Consider the following 20,756-nt stretch of genomic DNA (forward strand, 5'->3'; position numbering starts at 1 on the left):
GTTTCCAAAGATGTGTTAGAATCTCTTATCTGCTGCCCTGTTCTCTTTATCATTGTGGGTTTACATCTTTTCTATTGTTTTACTTTATTTAGTGAGGTTTCAAGAGGGAGAGAAAATTAATATGACCAATCTGCCACTTTTAGTCAGAAGCCCATGCATACAATCCAGGCTGATTTTTGGACATTATCATGTAGGGGAAGTGATGTATTGAAAAACAGTTGGCTGTTTGTTATAAAGACACTGTTCTGGTGACGGAGCGGGGGGCAGGGCTGGGGGTCAGGGATGGCCTGAGAGGGGAGCACCCAGAGGCTTGTGGGGAGAATGGTTCAAGGGCTAACATACAGTTAGGAAGGCACTGAGGTCGGCTTCTCACCCAGCTGCAGCAGGAGGGAGAGAGCAACATAAGAGGGCACAGAGAAGTCATGCGTCGGGGTCCCAGCCCACATCATGGGGCTGCTCACTCCAGTTCTGCTCCAGGACAGATCCACCTGGAAAGAAACACACCAGACTGTAAAGCTAGGAACAAGGAAACATACCAGAAATGGCAAATACTTGGCCACACTTCTTAATCCTGGGTGGTGGCAGATGTAGTAATCCATTATGGCACTTTTTCCTGCAGATCCTGGAAAGCCTTATACTCTCTCAACATAGTGACAGGCACTGCTAATCAGTGTTGGCACTGCCATCCTGGACTAACAGCTCCCCCCACCCCCACCCCCCCGCCCATAGGCTAGCAACAGAGTCTAAAAAGCCCACCCCAAGTTGTCTTGGAAACCAAGTGTTCCAGGGAATTGCCACAGGCCAGCTGAATGGATGCGAGCTGACAGAGAGCTATGAAGTAGGAAGAACTGTACCCTGGGACTTCTGAGTCCCTTGAGAGCACGGCCATTCACTTCTACTCTGACCCTGGCCCTCAGCCCAGGCTGTCTTACCTGGTCCTTCAACAGAGGCAGGGTCCCCTTCTCTAGGGCCTCAGCCACAAGGTGCTGCTCCTCAGACGCTCTGGAGGCAAAAAAGAGGGTGAAGAGGGTGGCTGGCAGAGAGGAGAAGCACACAGTGGGACGGGGCTTCAGTGTCTCATCAGACCTGGGACAAGCATCAGAAGGAGGTTCCAGAGGGTCCCTGGCAGTGATAGATGAGTTATCCCAAATGGGCTCTTGCTATGGCGCCTGCTTCCCTCTTAGCCTGCAGGAGGCCAGACTGTGCCAGGAGGTAGAGGAGGCATCCCCTAATCCCCGGCCTAGGGAAAATGGCCAGGTTCTAAAAGGTGAAGGTCTATCATGCACAAAATGTAAAAGGCAATGTATGCCCCCTTCCTCCTAGGATTTGAATCCCCATAGACCCTCTGCTCCGCAATTCCTCCACACCAGCATCCAGCCACATCCCTCCTCACTAATCAAAGCATCCAGGACATCCAGAATGGATTCTGTATGTGCCTTTACCAAGAACCCAGCAGCATTGAAAAGGCTACTTATGAGAAGACCCACTAGACCCTCCATCTCTAGATGAGTCTAGACCCAGAGATCAGGACCTCAAACACCTAGGGCCAGGAAATGGGGGAGATGAGCACCAGTCCCACTTTAGCAGAGAGTGGCAACTGCCCTCTGAGGCAGCTTAGCACATCTTTTTGTTCCTTCTCAGTCAGATCCTACAGGCCTCTCACCATGTCCTGCTCCTTCTCCTTCATGTTTCTGAAATCCTCTAAACTCAAGGACTTCCCTGTAGAGACAGCAATTAAGAGCTCGACTTACCCTTGGGGCGCCTGGGTGGCTCAGTCGGTTAAGCAGCTGCCTTTGGCTCAGGTCATGATCTCGAGGTCCTGGGATCGAGCCCCACGTCAGGCTCCGTGCTCAGTACAGAGTCTGTTTCTCCCTCTCCCTCTGCTACTCCCCCTGTTCGTGTTCTTTCTCTCTCTCTCTCTCAAATAAATAAATAAAAATCTTAAAAAAAAAAAAAAAAAAGAACTCGACTTACCCAGCCAACAAGGGTTTTTTTCCTGCCCACACCACGATTCCCACCCCCGGGTGCAGCCTATTCCATTCTCAACCCTAAGAACCCTATAATTCTGGGCCATTTGTTATGCTCTTTTAAAAAACAGTATCCTTGCCCATTCTAGAAGGATGAACAGAAGGCCTAGAAGCCACTCACCTTCTGGAAAGGCTTTTGTGTTGCCCAAGAAACAAATTATCTAAACTAGTGCCAGAGAGAGAGGGAGAGAGAGAACCAGTTCTCAGAAAGACAAGTTCTTTCTCTGTCTCTGTAAGTTCCTCTTTCATGTCTCTCCCCAATCCTTACACTCTGCCCCTCACCAAAACAAAAAATGAAAACAAACAAACTCAGAAAGAGATAGGCATTAACACCTCTAGCTAGGGAAGGATTTGTGTCATGGTGGGGCAAATCCTGGGTGTCTGAGCAAGCAGCCTCAGTCCTCCTACCCAGCCCTGAGCCCTCCCCCTTCCCTGGAACTTCCCCCTACCTTCAAGCTCACCAGGGACCCTCCAGGCTGACACAGAGCCTAGCTGAACCTCCCCCCACCTCCCCTGCCCCCACCAGGCCTTGCTTACTCATTCTTCCCAGGCTGGGGAAGATGAGCTGCTTTACTTGATAGCCCAGGACCCCCTTTAGGAGGTTGGTCACTCACCTTTGGTGTTAGGAGAAAAGAGCGCATATTGATTAATCCCTAGGTGCTTTGCGTGGTTATCTTGCTAGATCTCCCTGAAACAATCCCTGTTTTACACATGAGAGAACTGAGACTCAAAACAGATCAGTAGGGGCGCCTGGGTGGCTCAATGGGATGAGCATCTGACTTTGGCTCAGGTCATGATCCCAGGGTCCTGGGCTCCCCCGCAGTTGGGCCCCCTGCTCGGCGGGGAGTCTGCTCCTCCCTTTCCCTCTGCCCCTCCCCCTGCTCATGTGCTCATGCACGCAGGCGCGTGCTCTCTCTCACTCTGTCAAATAAATAAAATCTTAAAAAAAAAAAAAAAAGATCAGTAGGTAAGCCACTTTTACAGTGTACACAGTAGCAGAGCTGAAATATGAACCCGCATCTGACCCCAAAACTCATGTCGTTTCCACTGTTGATTCAATAAATGTTTATTGAGGACCTTTTTATTCCAGGCACTGTGGCTCCTGCCTTCCTATCTCTCAGAAAGGGAGGCAGACAATAAGCAAAAAATCCCCATGTAATTATGAACCGTGAGAAACGCTGAGAAGCAAATGAAAACAGGGCATCACATGAGAGTAACAGTGGAGGGACTTAGCAATGCCACACACACTTTCTTGGAGCGAGAAGAGAAGGCCTAAGAAGGCCCAGGAGCAGCTGAGATTGCTCAGGGAGGTCTGGAAGAAGAGCTGAAGAGCCTGGGGTCTGGGCTGGCATCCCCTGACCTACCATGGGTGGGTCAAGGCTTGGTTTGCTCGCAGGCCCTGCCCCCCAGGGTCCTAACCTTGCGTTCACCCAGCTCCACAACGTACACAGCCGTTCACTTCTCACGGTTCCCTTCCTTGCCGTCTCCAGAATCTCTGTCACCAGATACAGGTCTGCTCTCATGCTCCGGATTGATTGCAACACAGTGGGGAGTCTTCTCCTCAGCTTCCTGGAGGGAGCAGAGGGGGGGATTAGAGCTCAGGATCCCAGGAGCCCCACCTACCGGTGACATTTCTCCCTCTCCTTCAGCTAGTTCCTATTTGAGATGGAGGGTCTCTGAGGCTGGAAAACCAAGGCACATGGCACCCCAACATAGTTCAGTGTACCCATGGGGGTGGGAAGTGGGAAGTGGGAAGGGAACTCAGTAGCAACTCTGGGAGATTATAGTGTGCCAGCACCATGAGGTACTCCCCACCTCGTGTCGCTGCCCCCTCACCACAATTCTGTGGTGTAGGCGGAACTGCACCCATTTCTCATGAGGAAATTGAGGCCTAGAGACAGGTTGTGAATGGTCCAGGGTCACACAGCTAGTAAGTGTAGAGTTGGAATTCAAACCCTAGTCTGTATGAGTCCAAAGCATGGGCCCTTCCCATGGCACTGAGACATGCATTTTCCCAGGTCATAACACCCACTTCTCTGAGATGGGGCTCCAATTCCTCACATTGGTCCCTGGGACCCGGCCACACTGTCCACAGCCTTGGGCTCCAGAAGACATCTTTGATTCCATAAGGATATAAAAATAGCTTGATGGAACTTCATCCAAATTTGCAACCAAAAGACCCTCAAGGAAGACCTACATCCTTGCCTCTGCTAAACTCCCTCTACCTAATAACCTCCCCCCAATTCTTTATACACACACCACAGAGCCTCATTCTAGAAACAACAGGCATTCTAGAAAAAACTGAGCTCCCTCAGAAAAACTCCAAAAACCCCTCCCCAGCAACACTATGGTAGGGAGGGGTAGTTCAAAGGACCAGTAAAATTTCAGTGTACGTCTTTCACTTTTTAATTAAAAAAGGAAAACAAAAGGCATCACCACTCTCAAGGAGGGCTAGCCCTGAGCAAGGTTGAGTCTCCTCCCTTGAGCTGCTCCACAGTTTCCGACAACTTCAGCAGGGAAAGAAAACACCCACACCACCAACAAAATCCCTGCTGAGGGGGAAGGCTGGTGATGTCCCTGTAAGTCCCTTGGAAGCACCATGCCCAGGGCCATCAGAACCTCTGTGGCGCTCGGGGGTGGGGTGGTGGCACTTTCTGTGCAGGAACCGTTCTGTGCAGGGGTGCTTTGATTTCATTGCACTTCATTTCGGCTGTCTTACTGAGCGCCTACTGCCCGCTGGGGATAAACACAGCGGTTAGTAAAGCCAGTCCCGCCCGGCCGCCAGCTGTCCGTACTCCACCGAGGGAGGCGGCATGGCTTACCACAGGCGGAGTGCCCTGCCCAAGGCGCAGATCTGGGCAACTCAGGAGGAGAACAAAGGAGAGTGGCCTCTTGAAACCAGCAGGTTTTGGTCCAAGTTGGAGGAATCAATCACCCTGGAGGCTAGCAGGATGCGAGTGAGTTGGGGGTGTCTGAAGGTTTCCTGGAGGCTGATCCAGGAAGAATGAGAAGGCTTCCTGACGGGGGAAGAGGACGGCAGGCTGGAGTGAGGAGCGGGCTCAGGGAGGGTTGGGAGTAGGGTGTGAGGGTCTGCACCGGCCAGGACACCTCCACCTCAGATGCCCTCGGTGCTCCAAATGGGCGCTCCCCCTCTTCCTCCCCACACTGCCCAACTCCAGCCTCCCGGTGCTCGAGAGAATCCAGATATTGTTGGGGTATCCGGGGCTCCAATATCTTGACTCTCTGCTAGTGGGACCTGTGGAAGGCCCCTACAGGTGTTATTTCTTTGGGCAATTTCACTGTCAACATTCCCTTTGAGTCTACCATGTCCAGAACTTGGAACTCAGCCTTTGGAGTTTTCTGGAAAGAGAAGGGTAAAGGTCATGCTGAGGCTGACCCAAAAGATCTCTCTCCAGAAAAGCCTCCCTGGAGCAGCCCCACCCTGGGCTCCCCTCCACAATCCCCTTCCCTTCTGAGCCACCTCCAGCTGTGGCTCCCAGGAAACACTGTGGTCACCAGGAGTCATCACGGGGTCACACAATCCCGAGTTTGAACCTCTTCTGCCACCTTCTTACCAAATGACCTTGGATAAGTCACTCTCACTCTTTGAATCTGTTTCTTCATCCATAGAAGGAGAATACTAATAGTACCTACTTCCTGAACTTGAGGAAATTAAATAAAACAATGCAGTTAAGCACTCATTAGCAAAATGCCTTGCAAACATACTAAATGCTCAATAAATGTGAGCCAGTCCTATTTAACTATTTAAGAGGCTGAAATGAGACAAGGAAAAGTAAAGCGAAAGAATTAGGAGTTGGGCAATAGGAACTAAGCAGAGTCTAGTCTCTGGCGTTTGTACGAACCCGTGCAGGTATGAAGTCAAGCAATTCTGGAAAGTCACCCATCCGTGCGGACTCTGCCCAGACGGATGAGGCCCTTCCATAAGGGCCTGGCTTACCAGGCCTAGCGCTTTCTCTCAGACCGCTTTCTCTCAGACCGCCCAGATGCAAACGTACAGAGGAGGAAGAGCTTCTACTGCTAGGTGGGGGGGTGGGGGGTAGGGCTGGATCTCCATAGAAACATGCATTTTGGAACTGGTGGAAACGTGACAACTGGAAACAGTGCCTCAAATCAGTCCTATGTGTGTGACTCTAACGTCCAGGCCCATTTGTTTCTTGAGCAATGTACCAGTCTGCATGTACCTTGTCCAAGAGGAAAGAGAAATGAAACGTTACGCACAAAAACGGGGAAAAAGGCTAACTTTACAGGAGAGAAACTTTAGATAAACACCACGTCAGCCAGGTGACCAAGGTCAACACCAACAGTGATCAGTCATGTTGATAGCACATCCCCTTGCTATGACGCAGTGCGAATGGCACTTTACCTCCATGGTCTCCCTCCCCAAAACCCATTGCCTCCGTCTAGCTGTGAGAAAAAAACATCAAGCAAGGGCGCCTGGGTGGCTCAGTCGTTAAGCGTCTGCCTTCGGCTCAGGTCATGATCCCAAGGTCCTGAGATTGAGCCCCACATCGGGCTCCCTGCTCTGCGGGAAGCCTGCTTCTCCCTTTCCCACTCCCCCTGCTTGTGTTCCTGCTCTCGCTGTGTCTCTCTGTCAAATGAATAAATAAAATCTTTAAAAAAAAAAATCAAGCAAATTCCAGTAGACAAGCATCCTACAATATCCCTAACCAGTCCTCCGAAAACTGTCAAGGTCATCAAAAATAAGGAAAGCCTGAGGAACTGTCAGAGCCAAGAGAAGCCTCAGGAGATAAGATAACTAAGGGTAATGTGGTATCGTGGATGAGATCTTGGAACAGAAAAAGGATATTAGGTAAGAACCAAGATAACCAGAGTGAAGTATGTGGACTTTAGTTAATGGGAAAACAAAACAAAACAAAAACCTATGCACACTTTAACCATACCATCAGCACCATATAGTTAAAAAAATAATCTTTCATTTGTAAGGATTTTTTTTTTTAAGTTTGGTTTCACCTCTGCCTCTGAATTTTTTATGCAAACAGACAAGACTTTCCCTTAAAGGAAGTTAACTGACTTAGTTGATTTTTTTCCGTACTTAACGCTCTCCCCTGTCCATGGAGAGTCATGGCAAAACATCCGAATCCTAGTTTAAAGTTTTTTTTTTCTGTTTTCAATGAACTGGTCATTTAGCAAACTGTTTTTTGGTTTTTTTGTGTGTTTTTTTTTGAGAACCAGCTTTTAGTAAATTGCCTCTTGGCAATTTGCTTCTCAGAGAATTAACTCAGAGTCTTTGAAAAATGATAACCTTGAAGTTTGCCTGAAGCCCCTCGCCTTCTTAACGAAACTCCACTTGTGGAAAGGCCCACCGCCTCCGAGTAATCTGGGCCCTGCTCTTGGTGACGTAACAGCAGTGCCTGGCAAATGGCAGGTGCTCTGAAACTGTGCAGTGGTGCTCTTCAGATTCTTTTCCATCTCTTGGTGAGATCCAGAGGGGCTGCAGCAGAGATGTGTGAGCCGGAAAAGTCCTCACCCTCAGGTGTGAGACATTGAAGTAAGTCTCCCAGTGAGGGTTCAACAGCACTTACCCTGGGGCTTCTGAAATCCAAAAAAACTGAGTTGGGAGGCAGGGGAATGGAACAGACTCCTCTATAAATCCTGCAAGTCCTTAGGGAGCCCTGGTCACCTACTCAGTCATGACCTCCGGGGATAGGAGGGGTAACAACCAGCAGCAGAAGGATGGGGCTGAACTATGACTGCATGCTCTTTCTGCACAGCCACTGTGATAAATGATTTACCTAATTTGTCTCATTTGATTTTTGCAAGTCTTCTCAATTTGACAGATGAGGAAACAGACTTAGAGGGAGAAAGCAACTTGTCCAGGGGTCACCCAGCTGGTAGAAGGCAGAGCCAGGCTTAGAAACCAGGTGCTCTCGGCTCTAAGGCCTGTGTCCTTTCTTAACCACTAAGCAAACTGCCTCCGTTTATTTATCCATCTAAATGATAAACATATAAACACACCAGAAGACCTCAGTTAATTTAAAAGTGAATTTTTTTTTTTTAAAGATTTTATTTATTTATTTGAGAGAGAGAATGAGAGAGAGAGAGCACAAGATGGGGGAGGGTCAGAGGGAGAAGCGGACTCCCTGCTTAGCAGGGAGTCCGATGTGGGACTCAATCCCGGGACTCCAGGATCATGACCTTAGCCGAAGGCAGTTGCGTAACCAACTGAGCCACCCAGGTGCCCTAAAAGTGAATTATTTACAAAGGGGAAAACATGGGAAAGGAAGACAATTTAGGAATAATTTCCAATAAAAATAAATTTCCACTAAAGGAACAGGGGAAAGTTCCTTTCTCCCCATGCATATTTTTTTGTGCATTTTTTTTTTAAGATTTTATTAATTTATTTGACAGAGAGACAGCGAGAGAGGGAACACAAGCAGGGGGAGTGGGAGAGGGAGAAGCAGGCTTCCCGCTGAGCAGGGAGCCCGACGCGGGGCTCGATCCCAGGACCCCGGGATCATGACCTGAGCCAAAGGCAGACGCCTAACGACTGAGCCACCCAGGCGCCCCCTGTGCATTTCTTTTGTGCATTTTTTCAAGTTTTTATTTAATTCCAGTTAGTTAACATCTTTTGTGCATTTCTTAAACTGAGGTGTATGGACATGTGCATGGCCATCTCTTACTCCTCATACTGACCTTGGGGCCCAGAACCCAGCTTATCAAACAGCCCTTTGCCCTTCCCTCTCTCCAGTATGTCCTCCAGGGTGAGGTCTGTCCTGTGGTACTGGTGCCCCCAGAAATTTCTCCTCCCCCTCACCAGAGAGCAGCAGTGAAATCTGTCAGCGTCAAGGATGCTTCTGACAGCAATCATATCCCCTCCAGCATCCATCTCTTGGACCACAACTCTTGTGATTTCCTCAAATATGCTCCACATTGTGCCTGGACCAACTGGAGAAAAAGAAGCTAATATCAGTTTGGGGGAGGGGGATATTGGTTCAGATAATCCCCAACTCGGATTATCCTTTGGCAGCCTGGGCTCAATGAAGACCCAAAAACTCTAGAACAATCAGGACTTGGAATTATTTGCCTTCCCCGTTTCTAGACGGAGAGGTGGTCACTACACACTAAGGAGGGTGACCATCACAAATGTTAGATTCTCCTCTGTCCTTTAGAGAACACTTCTGGAGGAAAGATGGAGCAGTGATTACCCCAAATGGAAAGGAGAGCGAGACCTATTTTCTGCATCCCCCACAGCCGAGTTGCCCCTTTGCTCAGAGGGGCCTGAGGGATAGGAAGGCAGGCTCACCATCTTCCAGCTAGAGCCCCACCAGTGTTGATGAACAGAGGACCCAGGAAGGGGTGCCATACCTCACATTGCCAACCCCAATGATTACTTCTTCCCTTGGCTCTGACTCCTGGGCTTCCCTCCCTTGCTGTATTCTGCAAGTCAGTGGGATGGGTGTTCTTACCAACCGTTTCCCAATGAGATAGTGGTAAGTCGGCCTCAGAAGGAAACAAGAGACAAAGGATGGAGTGTAAGAGTGGCTTGGGGGCGGGTGCCCTGTGTAGCCCCCCCCCCCCATCCCCAGGTCCTGTCTCTTCAGTTACTGGTCAGCCTCTGAAGGGTTCCTTTACTCTGGGTAAAATAAAATGAATCCCAAAAGCCCACCTGGGGCATCTCCCCCACCCACTCTCCCCTTCACCCACTCCTGGTCTACTATTGGCCCCTGTACCTCTCTAGCTCCCCATGCGGGACCCTCCATAGGCCCATTACCAGTGCAACCGGACACATACAGCTGGTCCTTCCCTGTTTCTACTCAGCAGGAGCTCTTTGTCCCCACCACACTGGACCCTTCAGGTGCTCTTACCTCCAAATCCTTCTTTTTTTTTTTTTTTTTAAGATTTATTTATTTATTTGAGAGAGAGGCAGAGGGAGAGAGGGAATCTCAAGCAGACTCCCCAGTGAGTGTGGAGGCTGATGCAGGGTTCAGTCTCACAACCCCGAGATCATGACCTGAGCCAAAATCAAGAGTCAGATGCTTAACTGACTGAGCCACCCAGGTGTCCTGCCAAATCCTTCTCTTTCTCTCCCCTTCCTTCCCTCTGCAACTCCTTCCTCTTGAGATCTGTTTCCCTTTCTTCAGGCGCCTCTGCTTTCCTCCTGGGGCCAGGACTCCCCTCACAGGCTGTCTGGGCTCCACCTCCCCATCCTACCTACCTCTGGCCACCTTCCCTAAGTCCCTTCTGGCTGGCCCAGGCACTTACTCACCCATCATGGTGGCCAGCTCTCAGCTCACTCCCAGCCTGGGAATTCTTCTGGGTGCCCAGAAAGGCAATGCCCAGGACCCACAGGCCCATCCCAGGGGCCACTCACCTCAGCTGCTCACCAGGAATGGCGGCCGTGAGAATCCCCTCTGTAAGATCACTGCACAGGTGACAGCCACCGTGTCTCAGGAAGCCCTGGGAAGGGAACTGAAAGAACTGGAAAGCTGGGTAGAGCTAGGGGCCCCACCTCTCGGGCGTTCAGATAAGCCACGTTCTGGCCGGGCTGGAGGCAGATAAGGCCCGCAGTCAGAAACTCTTCCTGCCTCTCGGACTCGGAGCAGGACAGAGAGGTATCTATGTGTTCCCCTGGTACGTATTCGAGGTGCGTCTGGGCCGGAGAACGGTGCAGAAGGAGGCATGCTGGGCCTCCAAGCGCGATCCCAGCGCCAGCAGGCGACGGCTGTGGGTGTGCCAGGGATATGAGGAGGGCGCTCGAGCCGGAACCAGCTACCAAAATGCCACGCTGTGGTGGGCAGGGCTGGAGACCGAGGGCGAGAGCCGCTAACAGCTGAGGGGAACAGGCCGGCCAGCAGGGAGAACTCGGCCTTCCTCCCGTGCTCCCACGTAGCCCTCCCGGCGATGCCTCCGCCTGTGCTCTCCGCCCCCGGCCTTCTCCAGGCAGAGGCCTCCGCCCCCACCCCCCAGGCCTCAGAGACAACCACCGAGTGAGCCCGGCCTGTCTTCTGGGCCCCGCTCCGAAGCAACGTTTAAGGAGACGATCGCCGTGGTGACAACAGGAATCATACTAACGTGGCCACCCCGTATGAGGTACTTACCAGGAGCCGGGTGTTGTGCTTACCCTCCCAACAGCCCCGACTCGGATTATCCTTCCAGCGCAGAGGAAGAAACTGAAGCTCACAGAAGCGAGGCCACGAGGCCACTAAGTGGCAGCGCAGGATTTGACCGCCGGTGATTGTTGATGTGCGCCGGCCCCTCACCCTGACTGCACTCCTGCAAGTGCATGGAAGCTCCCAGGGCATCCGCATCCTCACCACTGGGCCCAGGGGGCCGTATCGCTCCGCCCAGCGCTGTGTGGGCCTCGCTCGCTGCACTTGGGCAAAGACCCCGCGCTCCTCCCGGCACCCACTCCAAGGACACTGACGCTGGCCCAGAGCCAGAGAGGGGCCCAGACTGCCCGGGGCGGCTCCTCCCTTCTACCTGGGACCCAGGAATAGCACCTGGTCCTGCAGAGAGAGCGCACAATGAGAGGCCCAGAAGCCCAAAGATCAGAGTTCCTTCACTAAAGGGCTCCCTCCTTTCCTGGCCCCGAGAGCCTAAACAAGTCTTGGAGGCTTACCTCCTCCCTCCCCAACCCCCCCACTCACGCTCGGGGGAGGAGAGGAGGCACCGGTTCCCCTGAAGGCAGAAAGGCCAGGAGGAAATGCAGTCCTCCCAGGGAGGGAGCATTGAGGGAAGAGAAATGAGAACGGGGGAAGGCATCCTGAGGAAAGGACTGGGCACCCCTCGGGACTCCGGCTTCATTCCCGAGTCACTGAGCCCCTTCCTGGCCATGACAGCCCGGCGCAGCCAGCCCCAGGAGACCAGAGGTGTAAGTTCAGACAGAGGAACCGGCAAGAAGGTCAGAGAGCGGAACCCTGCCCTCTGGCCTGCAGCTGCCTCCGCCAGTTCCCTCCCAGCCCCTCAGACTCGCTCTGCCGGGGAGGGCGGCAGCAGGAAGAGCCGCAGCCCCAGAGCCCCGGCCACCATCTAGGCAGAGGGTCCCGATGCTCGCACACTGGCCTCAGCAGGAGCTGTGGCCCAATCTCCTGCCCCCTCCCCCGGGGCCCTCCAGGAAGCAGCCAGACTCAGGGGAAACAGAAACACATTGTCCTTTATTTGCGTTTCTCAGAATACTGTACAAAGGGAGTAAAAATCCTATTCACACATTGCTTAGAAAGATTTTGAGGTGAAAGTTCCCTATGATACATGGGGTGGGGAGCAGAGGAACCAGGAGGCAGGAAACGGGACCAATGACCTCCCCTCCTCCCTCAGGGCCCTGGGAGGGGGGTCATGGGCACCCACACCTTTTCAAAAGTAACACAGACCCTGGTCGGATCGGGCAGGGGAGAAAGCAGCCCCTCTCCAGCCCACACTCAGGCCCCTGCCCCACATCTCCCGCCCCCAGGTGAGGAGACAGCGCCCGCAGGTCACTCCTGGCTCCTTCCGCTACCCTGCCTGGGCGGGGACCATTCTGTGGCCCATGCCCCCCGTTTGGGGGTGGCCCCAGAGCCCCACAGGTACACGCCACACAAGAGGCCCTGCACCAGCTCCAGTCTGCATGAGGAGGTTACGAGGCGGAGGATGCAGAGGGGCCCTAGCACTCATCACATGTCCCAGTCTCCCCACGCCCCTCACACCACCACACAAGGCGGTGTCAAACTGGACCGGTGCTAACGGTGCCTCACAGGCCTCTTCCACCCCTCCCCACCCCTCACACTAAACCCCCCACAGCCTCCTGTCCTATTATCACCGCCAGGCTGTGGGGAAATCTCTGAGCCTGCCCCATCCTGTCCACTTCCCAAAGACTGAGGTTAGGTCTGGCTTCTATCCCCATCCTCCTCCCTCACACCCACCTCTGCTGCTGTGTGGCCCCTTCTTTCATGTCTCAATTCTCCATCCCCACCCCTGCCCCAGCCGCCCTCCCCACCTCCACCAGGGCCAAGATGAGAGCGGACGCAGCCCCCTCACCTCTGGGACCAGGCCATCCCCACCCAGCCCCACCATCCCTCTCCTTACCCTCCCCACTCCAATCCAGTACCCAGGGTGGGTGGTAGGGGAGCTGCCAAAAGCATGAGACTTGCAAAGGACAGTTCTCTACCCAGAGGGATGAGGCACCGTCATGCGCTGGCTTTTATATATATGAGCACACACTGTCATCCTAAAGACTTAAGAATTAAAGTGAAACCATCCAGAAGCTGTACCGTCCCCCCTGCTCCCCTTGCAGGGGTTAAAGTGCTTTAGCAGTCTGAGGATGAGCAAGTGAGCAGGGGATTTCTCTTGTCCCAACCTCACAGGTCTGCATTCAGCCAGGAGCCCAGCCCATTCCATGACTGCCCCCACGAAGTCTCTATCCAAAAGGCAAAAGGAAAAGATCAAAAAAATCAGAAAGGGTCAGAGACCTGGGGGGGCCCACCCGAACCCCACTACAAGCTACTTCAAGTCGGCTACCAGGGGAAGTGAGGGGGGAAACTAGGGCCCAGAGGCTCGACCCCCATCTCTAGCAGGATCCAGAGGCTCCTTCTGTCTTCAGCATCACAGCACAGGCTTCTACTCCTCCCCCTGCCAGCCAGACAGGGGAAGGGGCTGTGCCCTCAGTACTTATTGATTCCAAAAATCCGGACTCCGTGGAGTTGGGGCAGCTTGGGGATGAGCACACTCATCAAGGACACAGTGTTGAGGATGAAATGGATCTGGTCATACTTGGTATAGAAGCTGGTGAGGAAGTACCTGGGTGGGAAGGTTGGGAAGAGGCATAAGACTCTGTTTGGAGGACCCCTTCCTCCCTCACTCCTGGGTGGGGAGTGGCAGATCCCTGATAGCTGAGGAGTTATGGGAAAGACCCCCAGAACAGAAGCAGGGTGGCAAGATCACCCCGTTAAAGAGGTCCCTCCCAACCCAGTCCCCTTGCTTGACCCCAGGTCTGTGGGCTTACATCACTGGCAGGCAGGAAGGCCCATTTGGTGAAAGACAGGGCCAGGGAGGCGCAAGGCCTGAGCCCAGCAGAGGACCCGGGGATACCCAAAGTCCCTTCCTCCGCCCATGCCAAAAGCCAGAGCCGGGGGCAGGTTTAAGCCTGGCAGGGCCCAGGGTTCCCCAGGCCCCGGCCTGCCTGCTGGCGTCCTTCTCTACTGAAGGCACTCACAGCACAATGGGTGTGATGGTTAAGAACTTCCGAGACGCTGTGAACTGGACCCCATAGTCCATCTGCTCCCAGTGGGTTAGCAACCTCGCCTTGCCCTGGTCCGGAGTCTCGAAGGGTGTCCCCTTCACCGTGTGCAGGAAGATGTACATGCCCTGGAGGGAGGGGCCTTCGTTAGAGGACACAAAAAGCAAAAGGCCCTCCAGCTCAGCTCCTCCACCCCAAAAACGTGGGCTCTGGGTTATGTGGAGCTGCCCTCTGAAGGGCAGAGGGCTGTGGGCTGGAGGTCAGGACGGAGCAGCTGGGAGCCTGGCAGGAGACAGAGGGGACCCACAGGGTGAGAGGGCAGGCCTGGCATGAGGATAAGGCATGGGGAGAACTTAGCTGCAGAAATGCCCCTCTGGCCCAGTGTGAGTTTCCCTGTGCCAGAGAGCTGGGGACGAGCGGATGGCCCCTGCTTGCCTGCCAGAGTACAAGCTAGCAAGCAGGGGCCAAGGGAGCAGAGGGGCTGGAGTAGAAGATGGCTGGAGATCTGGACTCGGGAGAGGGGCATTTCTGTGCCAGGCTGGGCACCTGGGTCCTGGGGACTCTCTGGAGCCCTTAGTTCAGCTCCTAGTGGCCCTCCCTCCAGGTCCCCAAGCCACCCCGTGCTGGAGATGTGCACAAATCTGCAGGTTGTCATCCTCAGAGTGCACGCGGCTGGACCCAGAAGTCGGGAGGAGGCAGAGATGAGAGATGCATCCGGGCTCCGGTGACAGATGTTGTCAGCACGTCACCCTGACATCTGGCCCATGTCTGGGGGGGCTCCTCCGACTCCTCAGCCCCACCAAAGAGCAGCCCACATGGCCCGGGCAGGCAGCAGGCAGACCCTCACCATGTTGTGGATGAGGTTGGTGAGGGTCCAGACAACAGGGACGCTGACAAAGGGGATGCTGAGCAGCACGACATGGAGAAGCCCGATGGCCAGCACGTAGGACAGCCAGATGCCGCGGCTGTTCATCACCCGCGTGTTGGGGTTCACCTCACTGTGCGCCGTGCCTACATTCATCCTGCCGCCCCTCTCGTGCCACTGCTCTGCAAACAAGCGGCACAGGTGAGACAGGTCACACCACTTTCCCTGCCCCCTCACGCCACCCAAATCCCTCAGGGAGGGAGGCTCTGCTCTCCCCAAGAACTCCGGGCAGTTCGGCTTTGATTCTCAAGCAAGGAGGCCCAAGAAAGGCTGTGTGGACTTAACTCCATTCATTTCCCACCGCTCTCAACTGGGATAAACACCAGGCCGCCCTACACGTCGGCCAACCCGGATGGTGCCCCTCCAGGCACTGGGACTGCCTGGGTGGATAGGTCATCAAGAGGCATCCAGCCCAGAGCAAAGAAACCACTGCCTGTTCCCCAATCTCATCTTCCAGAACATTCCCATGAGGGTCCTCTTCCCACAAGGTCCAGGGGAGGGGAGAAGAGGCCTGTCCCCTCAGAATCACACAACATAATCCCTCTGGACTATCTTGCTGAGGGCCTGATATGCGGCATCTCCTAACTCTGAGCTCCCTGCACCACCAGAATGAACAAAAGGGGGTGGGGCCCGGGAGAACAGGCAGCAGTAGATGCAACATATAGGGGTCATTGCTTCTACTCTCTCCCCTAATTCTCCAATCCTGGATTTCTCCCAACCCTGATCCAGGAGAACTGACAGAGTGGAAAGAGGGGGAGAGGGAAGAAAAGAGAAGACAACAGACTACGGACAACCTCTGCCCAGACTTGGAGGCCTCTTTCTTGGTGACACAAAACAACCCAGGCAAGATGTTTTATCCTTTTGACAGCCACTAAGGCTAACCCTTGTGATGCCACCCACTCTGCTGCCAAACCACCAGTGCTCTTTTCCCCACCATCAGAGGGGCGAGGATGGAGAACGCGGCCAACGTCTACAGCTCCCACGAGTCGCTGAAATCCACATCAACACGCCCCTCCCAAGGACACAAAAACCACCCCTGCGGCCTGTCTCCTGCCCCCTTTCCTCTCTGCCTGGCCCAGCCTCACCTCAGCCTCTTTCCCCAGCACCTGCACCATGCTTTCCCTTGCCCACCTCCAGTGGCAGAAGTCCTGCAGCAGGAAGAACCAGGAGGGCTGCCCTTGATGCCCCAGAAACAATGCAACCCAGTTGCATTTCTGGATGCACAAAAGGAGGGGAATGAGCAGCCCCTTGTCTAGAGCTCGGCTGTCCCCAGATCCCTAAGGGCCCTGGAACCAGCAGGAGGTGGGAACAGACTGCCTTTGTATTGGCTCACCTCCCTAGGTGAGGGCGGGTCCTGCCTGATAAAGACCTTAGGTCATCATCATGGAAACAACCCTATCTTTCCTGGGGGTGCAGAAAGGGGTCCCAGATGGGGGTATCCGGAAAGTACACAGAAGGCCATCTCCCTCACCCTGCTGCAACAACCCCCCTCAGATTCCGCTGCTATCTATCTCTGGCTAGGATCACAGCCAAGCCTGTGTGGGAGCCAGGATTCTCAAGGATCGGTTCCTTACTTCCAGAATAATGAGAACAAGTTTCCTCTTCTCAGGGAGCTCTAGGCTAAGAGACCTCAGGGGAAATGTGACCCACAACACACCTTCCCAACATGCAAACATGCGTGAGATGGCCCAGGGTGCATCCCAGAAATAATGCTCCTGGGGCCCATCAGCTCAGCCCATTAGGCCGGATAATTGGGCCTAACAGAAACCCAAGGAACTAGAAAACCGGGACTGGCTCGGTTATTTACCTTCCCAGGGCCTTGGTGCTTCAGTTGCCCTAACACGGCTCCTGGGACACGTACTACGTACGCAAAGGCCTGGGGCGCTGGGGAGCTGGCTAAGAAGTAAGGCCTCTGAAGGACTTACTACTAAGGAGAGAGGCAGAGCTCCCCAAGTCTGACCAGAAACTGCTGTCCCTCCCCATTTCTCCCTAACCTAGATAAACAAAGGTGTAGGAGTGCAGAGACCTGTAGCTGTCCCTGGTATTTTGTCTAGCAGTACCAAGGGCTTTGCTGAATCCCAGATCATCCTACACTTCTTTCTTGCTGAGACAGGGCATCCAATGAAGATCAATGAGTCTAGGAGGGGCCTAGACTTAGGACCTAACTGGTACCCTCCGAAGCATCTTCCTGAAGACCGCACACTAGTTGCCCTGACAGCAGAAATCCCAGAAGACCCCCCAAAAGACAGAAGAAATCAAGAAACTAAGAAAACGACTGGCAGCCAGAAAGCACTCCTAAGAGGTTTGTGTGACTAAGGGTACATACCACTTCCATTAGTAAAACAAAACAAAACAAAAAACCCAATTGCCCCTCGCCCAGAGAGAAGAAATGGGGAGAAGAGCCTGGCAGAGGCAGAGTGAGTCTCCAGCAGCTGAGGCTGAAAAGTTCTGTTGCCCTAGCTGGCAGGGGGCTGCCCTGGCACTGCCTGATGCGGTTTCATAACCTGCCTCAAACCAAAGCCTGCGGCAACTCCGTTCTGTTAACTACTTTCTTGCTGGTACCTCTTTTCTACTCCTTCCCTCCCTTCCCCCGCCTTGGCTCCGCACACAAATATCCCTGCCCAACCTGTCAATCTGGCACCTAAGCCTGGGCCACAGTGCGCCCCAGGACAGCTGCCAGGTGAGCGCTTCCCATTCTTTCCCCCAAGTTAGGGCAGCCCTTTAAGCAGCAAACCTTTTGCCTTCTAGAGGAGGAGCACAAAACATCCAAGCCCAACGGGGAGACCCTGGCAGCATTCCACAATGCCATTTTCATCGGGCCCACCGCCCAACCCGCAGGGCCACAGTCGCTCACCTCTCAGCTCGGGCCCTGCCTCCCGGACTCGCGAGGGCCGTGGGAATGGAAAGACGGCGAGTACCGGGGCGAACCCCCACTAGCTGGGGAAGAGGGTGGAACGAGGAGATGGAGTCTATGCTATTGTTGGGATTTTCGGCGCGGGACCTCAAGCCGAAGAGGGGCCTCCCGCTCCGCTCCGCTCCCCAGCCTGGGACCTCGCACTCGGAGCCCGGCCCGGCCCGGCCCGGCCCGGCCCGAAGCCCCACCCCCACCTTCACGCGTTCACCCAGCCCTGGAGGCGGCGAAACCTTTATCCCCGAAGCCAAGCCTCTCCCCGCCCCCTCCCCCGGCCCGAGCACTCCTCCCGACACCCTAGACTCGGTCTCCCCCCGCCCCCGCCACTTTCCTCTGTGGGCATCCCTTCGGCTGATGCACCCCCTCGACTGATGCACCTCCTCCCACCTCCGCTCACCCTGCCCAGGTCCCCTTCAGCCCGGGGCGCTTCCCCAGCAGCCCCCACCTTCTTTCCCGCCCCGCCTCTAGCCCCAAGAGGAGGCTCCCGGTTCGGCCACCCCGAAACCGCTAGCCCGGACTCACCGTACAGGGCCGGCGGTGTAGGGCCCAGGAGGGGTGCCCGGGGGCCGGGGCCGCTGCTGCTCCAGCAGCTGTAACAACCCGCGGCGGCAGCCACCCCGCTGGCAGCTCCGGCCGAATCAGCGCCCCGCGCCAGCCCCCATAACGTCACTGCCCGGCGCCGGCCCGCCAGGTGCCTCCTGGGAGTTGTAGTTTCTCCCTTTGCCCGCGTACGGGCCCTCCCGGTGCCTCCTGGGAGTTGTAGTTTTCTCCCCCGTGCTGCAGTCTTGGCCTCGCTGGGGCCGCAAGGCCAGACGTTTCAATAGCAAGCGAAACTAACAATCAGATGGGACTGCTTTGGCGTGTAACAATTCCTGCTTTTGCGTCCGCGCGCTTCAAGTGCGGTTTACTCTTGCCTGGTTTTGAGATCAGGAAATTCCGTTTTAAGTGACTTGCCATAGGTCCCTGCTTGGGTCCCAGCATGGACCAAAACCCGGAGATTCTGACCCCACGTCAGAGTTTTTTCATACACCTCGCTGGCTCTGCCCTGGCCATATATTGGCTCCACGAGAAACAGCCTAGCCGGGTCCATTGCCCCGGCAGGCCCTCCTGGAAGCTGGCTTCTCACAACGTTGGTTAGGAGCAGAGTTTGGAGGGCAGAGAATGCAGCCTATGGACAGCATTTGTCCAGAGGCTGGCTACCCTTCAGTTAACTTGAGCCAGGCTGCCAGCCCACATCCTCGGCCGCCCCACATTAGGCTTCAGAAGAGGCCACGTGTCTTGGGAAGACTCCATGATAAATCGTTAGGAGCCTGAATTCTAGTCCCAGGTCAGCCTGTGTGGCTTTGGGTGGGAGGCTCCACCTCTCTGGGCCACAATTTTCTCGGCTGCATGCCCCATAGTCAAGGGCACAGATTTTATTGCCAGGCCAGCATAACATAGACACTCCTTTACCAGCAGTGTGACCCCAAGCAAATAACTTGTCTTAATCTCCAATTCCACATCTATGAAACCCTGTCTCCAAGGTTGTGCAAATTCAAAAGAATGTAGGTAAAGCACCTGTTGTGTTGTAGGAAGCTATTCTGTAGGAGGTTGAACTAAATGGCCCTGAGGTCTCCTGGGTCAGTCCCACTCTCCATGTCACCAAAAAGGCCTTGTTTGAGTCATTTTCACTGCCTCCACCCAGCTTCTAAGTCCACTCTGAACCGCAGGGCTGGAAGAGCAGGGTCAGATGACGTCATGACATGCCAGCCTGACTGGCTGTAAGTACACCCTGATTGAATGTGAGGGGCCAGAAAGGAGAATGCTGGCCCAGGGAAACTGGGGAGCACTTCCCTGAGACCTCACCTGCCCTTCCCCAGGCGACTGCCAGGAAACAGTCATCACAAAGCTGGAGGGGGCCCCCAGAGGCACCTAGTGGGAAGCAAGTGGATATCTGAACCACTCAGAGCAGAACAGGAAGCTTCTCAAATATTTCCAGGGCCAATGGCCAAAGAGCACTCATCCCAAGACTTAAATAATCACCCCAGAGTCTGAAAAAGTTCTACCTTATACAAAAGTTTCTCCTGCTTCGTGGGAGCCCCTTTTTTATAGTCAGCCTTCTGAAGACATAAGCAAACAACTGAGTGTTGGCCTTTCTACAGAAACCTCCCAGCATTGAGGCAAAAAAGATGTCTTATTTTTTCCAAAGTGAGCCTGCTTGATTCTTTTGACTCTTCTCTGGAATTCTTCCATCATCCCTCAAGTTGATCGAGCTCTCTGGATCTTTGCCAGTTTCTTCACATCTCTGTGAAGTTCAATGACCCAGACTGGATCCACGTCTCAAATAAGGGCCTGACTAATGCATAGTCTAACGGAAAGATTACCCGACATGCCATGCCCTATTAATAACTCCTGTTATCGAGTTGTTTTTTTTTTTTTCACAATGGGAATGAACAGAGTTCTGACTCACTCTAGGTCTGTGGTAAATTGTAGATCCCTTTTTGCTTAATTTAGCCTGAGTCCCTGTCATCATCTTTCTCCTTCTTTAGCTCTCTGCCTTCGTAATTACCCTGTCTTTACCAAACATCCTTCAGCCATGAATAGGCCTAAGTACTGTTCATAATGCGTGACAGCACTCTTATGTGGTGCTGGGGAATGCACAACCCCTTGAACAAACAACTGGTAATATGTGCCAAGAGGCTGAAAAGTCACTCGGACCTTAGG

The 20,756-nt window shown here is 53.9% G+C and overlaps 2 protein-coding genes across 5 annotated transcripts; both read right to left on the reverse strand.

Moving 5' to 3' along the window:
- GSDMB (gasdermin B) lies at positions 1–10,889 on the reverse strand. Its single transcript, XM_078066374.1, is given in 12 exon segments — positions 1–404; positions 406–485; positions 929–1,000; positions 1,394–1,508; positions 1,511–1,540; positions 1,580–1,719; positions 2,565–2,619; positions 3,452–3,592; positions 5,208–5,379; positions 8,699–8,954; positions 9,375–9,509; positions 10,381–10,889. Coding segments are annotated over 10 exon segments (1,107 nt in total). The 5' UTR covers positions 8,941–8,954; positions 9,375–9,509; positions 10,381–10,889; the 3' UTR covers positions 1–344.
- A 1,255-nt stretch (positions 10,890–12,144) lies between these two features.
- ORMDL3 (ORMDL sphingolipid biosynthesis regulator 3) lies at positions 12,145–18,723 on the reverse strand. 4 transcript variants are annotated; one of them, XM_036079973.2, is made up of 4 exons: positions 18,576–18,723; positions 15,065–15,264; positions 14,194–14,345; positions 12,145–13,778 (listed from the first exon to the last, which is right to left on the reverse strand). In XM_036079973.2, the coding sequence occupies exons 2-4, from the start codon at positions 15,236–15,238 to the stop codon at positions 13,643–13,645; spliced, it is 462 nt and encodes a 153-aa protein (XP_035935866.1). In that variant the 5' UTR covers positions 15,239–15,264; positions 18,576–18,723; the 3' UTR covers positions 12,145–13,642. The 4 variants fall into 4 exon arrangements, with proteins under 4 accessions (XP_035935866.1, XP_035935865.1, XP_035935864.1 ...); XM_036079972.2 differs by having other exon boundaries at positions 15,065–15,259; positions 18,576–18,691; XM_036079971.2 differs by lacking the exon at positions 18,576–18,723 and adding an exon at positions 17,997–18,244 and having other exon boundaries at positions 15,065–15,259.
- Between the last annotated feature and the right edge of the window lie 2,033 nt (positions 18,724–20,756).

This window comes from Halichoerus grypus, chromosome 2 (genome assembly GCF_964656455.1).
Source record: "Halichoerus grypus chromosome 2, mHalGry1.hap1.1, whole genome shotgun sequence".
NCBI lineage: Eukaryota > Metazoa > Chordata > Mammalia > Carnivora > Phocidae > Halichoerus > Halichoerus grypus.

Bases quoted from the DNA above. Each gene is read 5' to 3' on its own strand.
- ORMDL3 (XM_036079973.2), bottom strand. From the start codon at position 15,238: ATGAATGTAGGCACGGCGCACAGTGAGGTGAACCCCAACACGCGGGTG. The intron at 14,346-15,064 runs GTGAGGGTCTGC...CCCTCCCTCCAG, and splicing joins CCAACCTCATCCACAACATG to GGCATGTACATCTTCCTGCA. The intron at 13,779-14,193 runs GTGAGTGCCTTC...CTTCCCACCCAG, and splicing joins ACCATCACACCCATTGTGCT to GTACTTCCTCACCAGCTTCT.